At 38.9% G+C, this 14,580-nt stretch overlaps 1 protein-coding gene across 3 annotated transcripts in view; it reads left to right on the forward strand.

The window, feature by feature from the left end:
- The window catches only part of LOC122029346 (tRNA-specific adenosine deaminase TAD3-like), a 78,132-nt gene extending 67,089 nt beyond the window's left edge, over positions 1-11,043 (forward strand). For all 3 annotated transcript variants that reach the window (XM_042588295.1, XM_042588293.1, XM_042588292.1), the window contains exons 3-10: positions 54-105; positions 193-263; positions 815-936; positions 2,782-2,864; positions 3,824-3,926; positions 9,679-10,158; positions 10,289-10,398; positions 10,537-11,043. In XM_042588295.1, the coding sequence (XP_042444229.1) occupies positions 54-105; positions 193-263; positions 815-936; positions 2,782-2,864; positions 3,824-3,926; positions 9,679-10,158; positions 10,289-10,398; positions 10,537-10,741 (1,226 nt within the window). In that variant the 3' untranslated portion in view covers positions 10,742-11,043. The remainder of the gene's footprint in view (positions 1-53; positions 106-192; positions 264-814; positions 937-2,781; positions 2,865-3,823; positions 3,927-9,678; positions 10,159-10,288; positions 10,399-10,536) is intronic.
- The last annotated feature ends 3,537 nt before the right edge of the window (positions 11,044-14,580 follow it).

A 14,580-nucleotide genomic window follows, 5' to 3' on the forward strand; every position in this document is an offset into this window, starting at 1 on the left:
TTTATTCCTTCATTGATTTTGTTTCAAATCTTTCGCCTATTTTATTCTTTCAGTTGAGGTTTTAGTTTCGAACATTGAGCCAAAGCTTGCAAATAGTATTGTGAGGTCAGCATTCTCTTTTTAGTCATTGTCACTGGAATTATTATGTTGTTGCTCATTTGATGGTTACTATCTTTCACCCTCATTGATTAGGCAATTGAATCAAGTGTGTCCACTTGATAATCTTCGTCATGTGAAACGGGTGCAAAGAAGAACTTCCCAAGGTTATTCTCTTTCTTTTTTTTGTCTTCTAGCTTCATGTTCTGGCTAAGAAGTTTTATTTTGTGAACAATTGTTGTGTCCTATTGGTAGAAAGATGATGAGCACACATTGATCATATTGGAAATATTTTTCAGTAAATGCGATGGTTTCATATGCTCTCTTTGCTATTTATTGATATTTCAATACATTATTGTGGTGGGTGCTGATTTTGTTTTAAATTTATCTTGATTAGAATGCCTGATACTACTCATAACTAGATGCCTATAAGACAACCTTTTGTGCAACTATTGAGAACTATGGTTTATTCATATTTCTATAATTTTTTTTTTCAGTTCACTAGGAAATTGTTCTGTCTAGTTCCCAATAAGTTCCATTGATTTCTAATCTAAATTTTACTATTAGAATGCATATTTTACGCTTTTAGTTAATTGGTTTTCCAGTTGTGTCCTGAGCTGATACTACTTGTACTTTTTCATAATGAGTGCTTTTTCTAAAAATGGTTAAAGTGACTTAGTGATTCCAATATGTAACATAGACTTGACCTTTCTTGCAGGAAAAGTTGAGCTATCTGTCATTTTGTGCTTGGCCGATGAACATGAAAAAGATACAGAAGCAGTTCCAATAGGTATTCAACCTTTTATCAGAGCCTATAATTTATGTCCCATTAGAACAAAAGTGAGTGGCTGTTCTAGCTATTTTTCTCTTTTTTATTATTTGCCTTGGTGCCTTTATTCGTTTAAAGTTGGAATTGATTGGTGTTTTATTTAATTACAAGTTATGGTTTTGTATTTTGATCCTCTCAGGACACATTGAATATTGGATCCTTCAGTACCTTTATTTTAAATTTTTTATAGAGTAGGTAGTATAAAATGACGTGAAGCTATTTGTTCCAACTATTTGGGTATTGACTTTTCCTGAAGCAGGCCTTCTCTAGGTAACTTATCATACGCTCGGTCAGGTAAAGGGACAACTGGGCATATGACACTTATATTATTATCGTCTAAACAGAATTCTAGCACAACATATATTACTATTAAAGGGATTTCCAGAGAGCATGATGCACTCTACCATTCTCGAGCGAGTATCTTAATGTTGCGCAGAATGTGGTTGAGTGGCTTAATATGATGCATAGTAGTGGAATATACAGAATGCAATTGAACAACTCAATAAAAGCGACCAGCTTAATGACCAGTCAGATTATATTCAGCCAACAATATCATCTTAATAGGGTGACCAACTTAAGGACCGACCAGATTATATTCAGCCAACGATATCATCTTAACAGGGCAGTCGTCTTATGGACCGACTGTATTATATTCTAACAGGGTGGACAGCTTAAGGATCGACCGAATTGTATTCAGTTGACAACATCATCTCAACATGGCTGCAGGCTTAAGAACCAGCCAGATTATGCTCAGTAGACAATATCCCGACAATATCATAATAACAACTTTATGTTAGAGAATATTCTTCTGAAAACTTCTTCTTGGTTCTATGTAAAGGCATACGTTGGTAAGACTTGGTGTTATAGACCTCTGTTAACTATGTCAAGTAGAGCTTGCTTTCTCTTTTACATCTTCAATTTTAATTAATTCAACTTGGTGAACTATTTACCTAAGATTTATAACTATATATAGTCGAAGGTTTCTGAGATTTTTTTTTTTCAAATATAGCCTAAACCTTGATTGTTTCATAATTATATATATTTAAATTTTCTCTCTTATTTTAGTTATAGTTGCACACTTATTGGCACATTATTTTTTGTCTTAGTAGATTTGACGTGTGACACTTTTTCCCATGGACGGTTGATGAGTAGTAATTGTACCAGGCTAGCATAAGTTTACAAAAATTCCAGAATTTATGAAGGCAGCAACTTAAAGAGTCAGGAAATGAATCTGTATTAAGAGTACAGGAGAAGTTATTGCGTTTTTGCTGATTTTGCATTTGCCATTTTAGCTGTTGGCAGTGGAAATTTTTCGCAAGCCAAGTCCATAGGCATTACTAATTATCCAGTTAGCAAATAGCCATGATTGAAATAATAGGGCAAATTAATGTATATGATTGAAAAGTCCCATGAACAAATTTAGACGGTAGAGTAATTAACCCTTAATCTACTAGGCATCTTTGTATATTTTCGTAGTTTTAGCTTTCTTCCTCTTTTTATCATCAATTGGAGCTACACGTAGTTGCTTGGAAACAATAACATTTCTATGTCTGGTAATGAATACTTTTAGTTCTTTCTAACCTCTAAATATGCACTATCATATGAAGCTCACAAACGCTATTTTTTTTCTACTTTTCTCTTAAGGCAAATATATATTTTTACGTTTTTTCCCAACCTCTAACATTGAAACTGTCACAAATTCCATGTTCTGTAATGAAGCACAATTAAAGTGGAATCTTTTGTTTCTCCATGTTTTAGGGCTTCATTTAGTAGATAACTTTGATGCACGAATGACTCATAGTGGACCAAACAACTCAATTTTTTGTTCTTTGTTTTTGTTGCAAAACTATTTCCAGGTTGCAAAGTATCCTGCTAGGTCAAAAGAAGAATGGGAGGAGCAATGCAAGATTTGGCCCACATCATTTCATCCATCAACCAAGTCTGAGTTTTTCTTTCTTTTTCCTCTTTTTGATTATATCTATTGATAATGTTTTATAGTTGTTTACCTGATTTATCATTTGCCATTTCCCTGGTTTAGTTCACACGAGTTACTAGCAAGTTTCTCCACCTAAAAATTTCTTGGTTAGTTATCAGTCTTAGCTTTGGCCAAACTTATATTTTGCTTATTTTAATATTTATATTGCTCTCAAGCAATGACTTAACCACTCTTTTCATTCTATAAGCATGATGAAAATTTAGTAGCTACTTTATATTTGCATAAGGTTTTGTATTCAACCAAATAGCTTGAATGCCTTCTGATTTTGAATATGAATTCTCTTACTTTTGGAGGAGGGTTTTTAAGTTTTTAATCTGTTATTTATTATGAGTTGACCCATATTTTGTTGGGTCTTTCTTCACATCTGTATAATTTCAAATGACTAAGCTTGATAATTTCATAAACTAAGAAATAAATGAATGACTCCATGATGCCCTATTGGATTGATTCTTTTTTGCTTTTATAAAGAATACATTTTCTTAACATGGTTTTTCTTGTTACCTTGTTGTTTTTGTGATATATAATTATTATCAATCATAGGTAACTTGGGCTAGACGGAGGAAACTTGTCTTCCATAAATTAATTAAACCTTAATATATAAATGTCATGGTTCCTTAACCCTATCTTCTTTCCTTTCATTGTTTTGTGATTTAAAATCAGTATCAAGCAATTATACCAAATCCTATTCCCCTTAACACTTACTGAAGTAAATAAATAGGAGCAACAAGAAGAATCACCAAAGATGAATGGAAAACCAAATACAATTACCTATCTGCAGATTATTTGTTGGCAGCTGTTCTATTGATCTTACATATACCTGGATGCGGCTATATTTGATTAGGAGTAGTTATAAATTACAATGCGAATGGTAATAATTTATTCTATTGTTGCACATCTTACAGTTGTGATGGGGTTGCTACATTAAGTGATGAGGATATGAAAATGATATTCCACTACATGAAGGTTGCAATACAACAGACAAAGTTGTGCTACAGTGGTGCCAAAGTATGATTCTTATGTGTCAGTCTCTGTATTGTTTGGTTGTCATTTTGTTTTTTAATAAAATTAGTCAAGAGACCCTACTTTGCTTGCATGCACATACATGCATCCAGAATTTAAGGGTAAAAGGTCAAGATGCCACCCTCCACTCCCACCTAGGATTATCCAACCACGTGCAAAAAGGAACCCCTTTCAGATGGCAATTCACAACATAAAATACCGTCCATATCCTTAGTAACATGTATCCACTAAATGCAAACTGCTGCCATATTACACAATTTGCATATATACATCCCCCAATTTAAGGAAGCCAAGTTTGATTTTATTACTTTCTAATCCTAGTGGAGCAAAAGGCGGCCTAGTATCACCGGCCCAAGACAATATACACAAGGGGCATTTTATTCTAGCGCAGCGGCCCTTTGTATGAGAAAGGTCAAGCACCCAATGAGACATTTTACACTTTTCTAATCCTAGATTAGAAACTAAGTGGATAATTTCTCGTTAGGCGATCCTTAGATCGGGAAACAAAAGTTAGGGTTCTGACAAAACAGAACCCAAGGACCACTCTAACCTAAACGAATAACATATAGCAGGTCTGAAATTAATAGTCATTCAACTGCAGAACTAAGGAAAATGCTCACTAGTCCTTATCCAAAATTGAATGTAATCGCTGACTCTTTGAACCAAAGGGGACCGATAATTTGTTTAAATTTGGCACCAAATATAGGAGGGGAAAAGGCTAGGTTTGTTGCCTTGCTGGAGAGGAAGGAAGTCAGGCTTTGTTGCCGTGACGGAGAGGAAGGGAGCTACCACTTGCTGGTGGCTTAGATCATCATGGTGCACAGTAGAGGATTCACGACTGCTGACAGTTGAGTGTTGGCATCAGCTTGTGCGAAGGACTAAGTGACACTGATGTCCTGTGCATGTGAGGGTTGGGCGACAACAACATTAGATTTGTGCAGCGTGTGCAAGGCTTGCAGCAGCGACCAGGTAGTGACGTGCATGTGTGAAGGCCAGGTAGCAGTGGTACTGTGTAAACATGTGTAAGGTGTTAGCAGCGGCAGTTGGGTAGTGCTCCTTACATGAGTGCGAAGGTGACTAGTGCAGTAGCAACTCCACATGCGACCATCGGGGATTGGAGCCACAAGTCGCATGGAGAAGGAATAGAGGGTGGATAGTGACTGAAAGAGAGAAGAGGGGTTTAGTGGAGAAATGAGAAGAGGAGAGGAGTTTATATTGTCCTATGAAAATCATCTTTTCCCAAAGATCAAGCAAACACAACTAAAACAGCCATGCCTAAGTATAAATTTGGTTGAGTCCTAGACTGTTTGATATGGATCCAAATTGAACCTGGTTTGAACTTATCTGATCATTGTAGGACCGTTGGGCCGGCTAGAAGGGGGGGGGGGTTGAATAGCCCTGAATTAAAATACAACCCTTTCTCGAACAATTAATCTAACACTTGAAAAATAGATTAAGCAGAAAATAAAGCATAAAAACGAGGCACCGGATTTAACTTGGTTACAACTGGGGAGGTTGTTAATCCAAGGAAGATGATTGCACTAAGAACTCCTTCAGGCGGAGAAGCCTCGTTTACAGCAGTGTAGGCACAAAAAGAAAGAAACTAATCAAAGCAGTGGAAGCACACAAGTGTTGTTGCAATTTCTGAACTGATGATTAGCTTCTGGACCAAGGCTATATTTATAGCCTTGGTTGGGCCGCCTGGAAGGGTTCCGGGCGCCCTGGGAGGATAAAATTTTATCCCCCAACGTTCAGATCGCGTAAATCGCGATCTTAGTCAAAATCAGGGTCCGGGCGCCCGGAAGGGTTCTGGGCGCCCCGGAGGGCTCCGGGTGCCCCGGACTGTTCCTGGCGCCCCGGAGCCTAAAGTCAACAGCCGTTGACTTTTTCGTCCGGGACCTCTTCTCTGGTTCAGTCCCGCCTCGGTCCGGTTCTTCTCCTTCGGATCCGCTCACTTGGGTGATCTCTGCCATCCAGAAAAGGGCTCACCCGAACCCAACTTCCGGTCTTCTCGAGCGGGCTTCCCTCCGGCTTCATTGCCGCGTGTTTCCTTCTCGTCCGCCACAGACTCATCCGCAGTCTTCGTCCCTCGGTCCCCCTCGCTAGCTGCGTCTCTTGCTCCCCGAGCAATCTTCCGCTCCGGTTTTCGTCCTTCGGAACCATCGCGCGCTTCCTTCTCGTCCGCCGGTGTACTCTTCCGCAGCACCTCGTCCCTCGGACTGCCGTCCTTCTCGTTAGCTGCGTCTTCCGCTCGACTACCTGTGTTCCTAAGCTTCTGCACACTTAGACACAAGGTTAGAAACAAACAGGACCTAACTTAACTTGTTGATCACACCAAAACAACCTTGGGGTTCCAACAATCTCCCCCTTTTTGGTGTGATCAACCCAAGTTAAGCTAGGGTCAAAGATAGATATAAAAATTAAGACTAACTTAATTTTCAATTTAGTGCAAAAGGATAGAAACATAAATTTGCAATTTTCAATTTTCTACCTCCCCCTAGACTTATACTTTTTCTTCTCCCCCTTTGATCACACAAAAAATGGGTTCCGAGAAAAACAATCTAAGGGTTTAGAAAAGAATATTTAAAAAAAAAATCTAAGTTTTCAAGAAGTTCAGAAAATTTTTCTAAGTAATTTTGCTAAGATTTCTAGTTTTAGAAAAAAGTTTTTAGCTTATCAAAAAGTGATTTTTGAGAATTTCTTAAAAAGATTTTAAGTAAGAATTTCTGAAATAAATTTTTAAACTTTGAGAATTTTTCTTAAGTAAGAATTTGACTTAGGCAAAAAGTATTTTTCTAAGTATAAAAATTTTGAAAAAATGTTTAAAAAAACTTTGAATGCATTAATTAATTCTAATTTTAATGCTTTGACAGAAAGTTAATTAAACATTTATTTCAATATTTTGGTTTCCAGGTCGTGGCGAGGCACTAGGCCTTCTTGGTTATTGGAGCAACAACCACTTCCTTAGACAAAGTCTTGTAGAGAAACTTATTGTTTAATTTTCTCACTGAAAAGCGCTAATTTTAATTTTAAAACTTAGACTAAGCAAGATTTAGGAACCCAATAAAGGTTCCAGCCTACTGGATTGATTAAAAATTTCTTAGGGACATATTTTCTAGAGATATTCTTAATTTGTCCCGGGTGATATCTATAATACCAATTTAAATTTTTAAACTTTCTAGAATTAGATGAGCATGCATGGTTTTTCAAATTATCTACTTGAATTTTCAAATCATTATTTTCAAGTTTCAATTTTTCATTTTCCAATTTTGATTTATCTAATTCTTCTAGAGGGCAAGACTTAGCTAAAATTATTTTTAAATTTTTTATTTCTTTTTCTAATTTACAGCAGTCTTTAGTTAATAACTTAACAAATTTATAAAGTTTATCGGGAGGAAGAGAACGTACCTGACTTACCTTATCGAGTTCGTTTTCTGTGTCTCCCCCTGAACTGCTGCTTTCTTCTGACGAAGCTCCCCCTTCATCGATGCTCTCGATGCTCATTTCGGAAGAGCTTGACTCGCAGTCATCGTCTTGATGACTTGCCATTAGAGCAAGTCCGGAGAATGCCTCGACTTCCGACTCCGACGACGTATCGTCCCACGTCGCCTTTAGGGCTTTTCGCTTTTGGATAGGCTTCTTACCCTTTTCCTTGTTCTTGTTCTTCAGCTTGGGGCAATTGTCCTTGACGTGCCCTTCTTCGTCGCAATGGTAGCAGCGGATCGTCCTTTTCTTCTTCCCCTGTGGATGGTTAGTAGATCTGGATTTACAAAGTTTCTTGAATCTTGTTACCATCATTGCCATTTTCTCGTCGTCGAGAGAAGATTCCGACTCAGGTTCGTCTCTCGAAGCTTTGAGGGCAACGTTGTGCTTGGGCTCCTTCATTCCTGCACATCTTGACTCATGCACTTCAAATGTTGAAAAAAATTCTTCTAATGAAATTTTTTCTAAGTCCTTCGAAATGTAAAAAGCATCTACTAGTGATGCCCATTTTGAATTTCTTGGAAATGAATTTAAGGCGTACCTGAGCGAATCTCGGTTACTTACCTTTTCTCCGAGATTCGTGAGTCCGGTGATGATTTCTTTTATTCTGGAGTGCAGATGTGTCTCGTCTTCCCCAAGTCGCAGGCTGGTGAGCTGATTGCGAAGCAGATCTCGTCTAGCGAGTTTGGCTTCGGACGTACCTTCGTGCAGCTCGAGGAACTTCTCCCAAAGTTCCTTTGCGGAGTTGTATTTACCGATCCTGTTGACTTCTTGAGGCGGAAGAACGCTTAGCAGATGGTACTTTGCTTTGCCGTTCGCCACGAAGTCAGCCTGCTCCTTTTTTGTCCATTTATCTATTTCCTTGTCCTCTGGAGCTTCAAAAGTCAAATTTCATTGTTAAAAATAGTTCAATATCTGTTGTAAGAAATACCTGCATCAGTTTTTTCCACGTAGCGAAGTCCCCTTCGTATTTCGGCGGGTGGATGCTTGGTCCGGCCATGACGTTGCTTCGTTCGGCGGTTAGTCCTCCTGAAGCGTCTTGGCTCTGATACCACTTGTAGGACCGTTGGGCCGGCTAGAAGGGGGGGGGGGTTGAATAGCCCTGAATTAAAACACAACCCTTTCTCGAACAATTAATCTAACACTTGAAAAATAGATTAAGCAGAAAATAAAGCATAAAAACGAGGCACCGGATTTAACTTGGTTACAACCGGGGAGGTTGTTAATCCAAGGAAGATGATTGCACTAAGAACTCCTTCAGGCGGAGAAGCCTCGTTTACAGCAGTGTAGGCACAAAAAGAAAGAAACTAATCAAAGCAGTGAAAGCACACAAGTGTTGTTACAATTTCTGAACTGATGATTAGCTTCTGGACCAAGGCTATATTTATAGCCTTGGTCGGGGCGCCTGGAAGGGTTCCGGGCGCCCTGGGGGGATAAAACTTTATACCCCAACGTTCAGATCGCGTAAATCGCGATCTTGGTCAAAATCAGGGTCCGGGCGCCCCGGAGCCCAAAGTCAACAGCCGTTGACTTTTTCGTCCGGAACCTCTTCTCTGATTCAGTCCCGCCTCGGTCCGGTTCTTCTCCTCCGGATCCGCTCACTTGGGTGATCTCTGCCATCCGGAAAAGGGCTCACTCGAACCGAACTTCCGGTCTTCTCGAGCGGGCTTCCCTCCGGCTTCTCGTCCCTCGGAATTGCCGCGTGTTTCCTTCTCGTCCGCCAGCGTACTCATCCGCAGTCTTCGTCCCTCGGTCGTCGACCTTCTCGCTAGCTGCGTCTCTTGCTCCCCGAGCAATCTTCCGCTCCGGCTTTCGTCCTTCGGAACCATCGCGCGCTTCCTTCTCGTCCGCCGGTGTACTCTTCCGCAGCACCTCGTCCCTCGGACTGCCGTCCTTCTCGCTAGCTGCGTCTTCCGCTCGACTACCTGTGTTCCTAAGCTCCTGCACACTTAGACACAAGGTTAGAAACAAACAGGACCTAACTTAACTTGTTGATCACACCAAAACAACCTTGGGGTTTCAACAATCATAACCTTCTTATCTTAATTAAACCTTAAATGGTCCCTGGAAATCCAACTGGTTGATTTTATTCAGCGTAATTTGTCGTTTAAAATTCAAAACAAATTATGAGCAAATTAAATAGGATTACAAATTTTAATATTTAATACAGGTCTTCTTTAACATGGTTAGCTTGTATTTAGTAGAGTAATAGCTATCCTCACCAACACTTTGCCGTGCGCGTTCTACATTGCAGGTTCTAAATGCTGCTGTCATTGTTGATCCAGTGAGTAGGAAAGTCATTGCAAGTGCTAACGATCAAACACATCCTTTGCTTACAACATCAGAACCTAGCGCAAGATATGGCTGCATTGATAGATGTGTAGCAACCACTGTGCCCCCGGAATCCCATCCCAATACTGCAGGAAGCAATCAAAACACCACAGTTCAAAAATTCTCACTTCGCACATGCAGTGATATATTTGCTGGGGTTTCTTGTTTAAATCCTTGGGATTGGGCAGCTCAAGAACTAGGCAAGCAGAATTCCTTGGTAAAGAGAGAGAATAAATTTACCTGGCATCCTCTGAGGCATGCTGCTCTTGTTGCCATAGAGAATGCTGCAGAAAGAGATAGGAAGCTATTCCCTAATTCAGAAGTATCGGAGTCAAAATCTGAAGCATTGGATGTTCTGTTGCATACTGCTGATAAGTGTCCATCAAAACGTCAGAAGATTGAGGTTTCATTACTAAGTTTACTGTTTGGTTACACATCTTTTTAAGTTCCATTATTACTTTCTATAAAAGTTAAACCTTTGAAAGTGTGCTCTATTCACTTAGACGTGACAAATACTAATTTTATTTGTTCAGGAACAGATTATTAACAAGGAAGTTTCAGACAACTTGAAACCTACTGAAATAATGCGACCTTACCTGTGCACTGGCTTTGACATATACCTAGTCTGGGAGCCATGCCCAATGTAAGTCTGTCTTTGATGAACTCATTCCAATCGATCTAAACTTCTGCATGAAGTAGATACAAAATAGAAGCCAATATACCCTTCTTGTAGGGTTTCTAGTACCCTTTTTCTGATATCAGTACCTTTGCATGTTTCAAGGTGTGCCATGGCGCTCGTGCACCAGAGGATACGACGCATATTCTATGCACTACCCAATCCAAATATTGGGGCTTTGGGCAGTGTTTATAAACTGCAAGCAGAGAAAAGTTTGAATCATCATTATTCGGTCTTTAGAATTTCAGTACCTGAGCAAGACATTGAAGAGCTGATACTAAACACATCAGATAATACTTCACAATGCTGAAAGCCAATAGACAATTAAGAATCTTAACACATTGTTGTGTGGTTATTTCATATCATGTGCCAGTGTCAAGCAGCCACTAGTTCCGCTTCTTGACGTTAAGATTTGCAACATTTATAAGTTATTTACATGTTAGTTTCCTTTGCTTAGATTTGGTGAGGTTTTCATGGGAAGCCTGTACATTAGCAGTCCTGCCCTGCAGTGTACATTTTGATCTTTTTGTCTTCTACACGAAAGAGTGGCGTATCCGTATTATACTTGACAAACGTGTTTTCCCTTTGAAGTTGTCCCGTTCTGTCATTTAATACACTTTAAAAATGATCTCATTACTGAATTTTCCTGAGTTGCCCTAGTTATTAAAAAACTTAACTGTTCGATTTTATTGAGCCTCAGTATTAATTTAAAACAGTTTATGAAATTTGTTTATTGGAAGACCGAAAAGCGATCTCATTTTCAAATTTCTAAGCCGCAAGCGTTTGTATAGTACATTGAAACAATTCTATGCTTGTTTGATGCTCAAGGTTGTCAACAACAGTGCTAAGTTAGAAAATGATTTGAATATTGATAAAATTTCAAAATATGGGTGATGTCTGAGCTGGAAATAGTGGAATTATTGGATAGCGCAATTTTATCTCATATGACGTGGAACGCAATTAACAAAGTTATAATTTGAAAATGACATCAGAGAATTTAAATATATTGATGGTGAATGATCTGTTTATAAATAAATATATCTTATTTTATTAAAAAACATTAAATTTATTTGAGTAAATTTAATTAATTTCCCATTTTATAAAATTATTGTTTAAAAAATATGTGATTATTTTTCAAGTAGATGAAACAAGAAAAAAAATAAAGGTGAATTTATTATATTATTGCTGAATATTAAAAAAAATCCCTTAAAAAATAATAATAAAAAAAAGGAGATTCCGCATAAAATGACGACAATCAACAAAATTCCAAAAGCTACGAAATTGACAATTTTTAACGGGTAATACATTATTAGAATGGAACAAACTTTAATGTAGAAAATCGACTTTCTGCTCGCCTTACTATGTGAAGGATTCGACTGAATGGTCCAAATGTGACATGTGCGTTATCGTGCTTTACACTCAAATCTCTCCTTTGTTTTTCGTATACAAACCTCATCACTTTACTTTCTTAATTTATTGTTCTTAATTTATTATATTGCAATAAAACGGTTCTTCATCTTTGTATGTGACGTTGGATCAGTCTTTTATTGAATCCTCTTATTTTAACTGATTCGTGAACCTAATAAGCTTGATCAAACTGATTCATGAGCATAATCAGTCTTTTATTGCATTCTTAGAATCGACTAATTAAAGAGATGACCGATCTGATCCTACAAAAATTTTTCACTCACTACTAAAATAAATTCGAGAAGTGGAGATGGGTTATGACGAACGGGCCAACATCACAAGTGGTTTGAGTACCATAGACATATAGTATGCCCGGTAAGAGAATCAAATCCTCGTTGTATGAGAGTCCATCTTATCTTTTACCATCACATTATGCCCCAAGGACCCTAATAACGTATTCATTGGAGCAAAAGATGATTAAGCTTAAACTAGATGCCCTTCCACTACCGTCCCCACAACATGTGGAAAAGAGATAAATCACGGAGGGCATTTTGACCTATCGGGCAGCCTCCTAGATGAGGGGGTCGCCTACATGGGCCAGCTCCACTGCTGCCGCCATTATTCGATCTTGAGCCCTATTGGAGCAACTTCTCACCTGAATTGGAGCAAAAAAAGTGAAACTGTCACTTTAGTGACCCCTCTAGGGCGGCCCCACATGTAAGTACCTTAAGTGGTTGAGCCATTGTTTTGATGTGAGTTCAATAAGATTATGTTAGATCATGTGGATTTCGCTTGTGTGTCTAAGTGTGCAAGGACTTAGGGAAACAGGCAAGCATCCAAGGTACTTCAATGAAGTGAGAAGGATGAACGGTATGTATCCGAAGGACAAAAAACTGGAAAGAAAATTGCTTGAGGAGAAGAATGGAATTGAGTAGGGGTGAGCTCAATTCCGAGCAACTAAACAATCACCCAGATGACTGGAGAAGAAAATGGTTAAGTCTAGAAGTTGACCATTCTAGGCGCTCAGATCACTTCTAGGTGCTCAAATTACTTCCAAGCACTCGAATGCTATGGTCACGTCAGCAGGAGTCATTGCCGAAATGAATCAGGACGGTGCCCATGTTAGCAGATTCCAGGTGCCCAAATCACTTCTAAGTGCTTGGAGAGCGAGGAGTCATCTAGAGTCATTAGTGGATTGTTGCCAAAGTGGATAGAGTCGACGAGTCCAAGCGCTTAGAAAATGACACGTTAGTAAATGGTCAGATCAATAACGAAGGCGATAAAACGAAAGCTAAAGCTCAAAGTTGAAACAACACACTCGTTTAATTTAACTTGTTTTCAATTCTCTAATTTAGTCTTGTATGCAACTGCTGTAAAGGCTTCTCTGCCTTGTGTTTGAAGAAGGAGATCTTAGCAACATACTGGTTGCAAACCAAGTAAATTCGACCTCTTTCTTTTTTATGTTTATGTTAATTTTCAATTAATGTGTGTGTCTTTGCTAGTTCGTTAGTAAGAGAAATATATTATTTGTAATTGTAGGTACATTATTCACTCTTCTTTGTAGGCCCCCTGGTGGTCGGCTAGAGGGGGGTGAATAATCTTGAAAGATAAAAATAAAAATCTTTCTCGACTTATAGCTTATTAGAGCAAACACTTGTATAAAAAAAATAAAGAAGCATACAAATCAAGGATAGAGGCATAGAAAGAATTACTTAGTTGCAATCATAGGATTACTCATTGAAGGCAAGTGAAACGCACTATGAAGATCTCCTTTGGGAAGAGTAGCCTCTTACAACATTGAAGGCAAGTGAAACGCACTATGAAGATCTCCTTTGGGAAGAGTAGCCTCTTACAACGTTGATGGCTCACAAACAGTAGTAGAACAAAAAGAGAATATATGATTTACAAGTGATGTTCTAGGCTACTGGGATCAGGCTGTATTTATAGCCTTGATTGGGGCGCTTGGAAGGGTTCCAGGTGCGTGGACATGGATAGAATTTTATCCTTATTGCACTGGATCATGCCACGGCACGTTTTGATAAATTTTTCGGTCCGAACGCTGGGACTGTGAGGCGCCCCGGAGGCGCCTAGTTGATCCGAGCGCCTGGACCAAGTCAATCAGTAGGATGACTTTTTGGTCCAGGTTCTCACTCCGGCTTTGCTCGTTTGGGTGATTTCAACCATCCGGAATAGGGCTCACCCGAATCCATTTCTCGGCCTTCTTGAATAGTCTTCCGCTCCAGCTTCTCATCCCTCGAAAACGTCGTGCACCTCCTTCTCGTCCGCTAGTGTACTCTTCCACACTGCCTCGTTCCTAGGAGCCATCCGTCTCTCTCTCTCGTGTCGTCCTTCTCGTTAGCTGCGTCTTTTGTCTGACTTCTTATGCTTCTAAGTTCTTGGACACTTAGACACAAGACATCAAACAATAACAGAACCTAACTTGACTTAGTTGATCACATCAAAACCATCATGGGATACTTACAATCTTCTTCTCTAACGATCCAAACTACTTCTACCGCACCAACATTTAGTATCAAACTCTGGACCACCAGAATGATTAATCGCTGTCTGTGCAACAACAAAGAGGGGATCAAACAATGGTGATCAAACATCCACCCACCTAAGTTCGAGGGTACATTTACGATATGAAAAAGGAAAATAGAGATATTTTTTAAAACTGATTCCAAAATTATGATTTGTATAAAACATAGTTTTGAAGTGCCCAGAAATGAGGATGGAGTA

This window comes from Zingiber officinale, chromosome 10B, assembly GCF_018446385.1.
Source record: "Zingiber officinale cultivar Zhangliang chromosome 10B, Zo_v1.1, whole genome shotgun sequence".
Taxonomy (NCBI): Eukaryota; Viridiplantae; Streptophyta; class Magnoliopsida; order Zingiberales; family Zingiberaceae; genus Zingiber; species Zingiber officinale.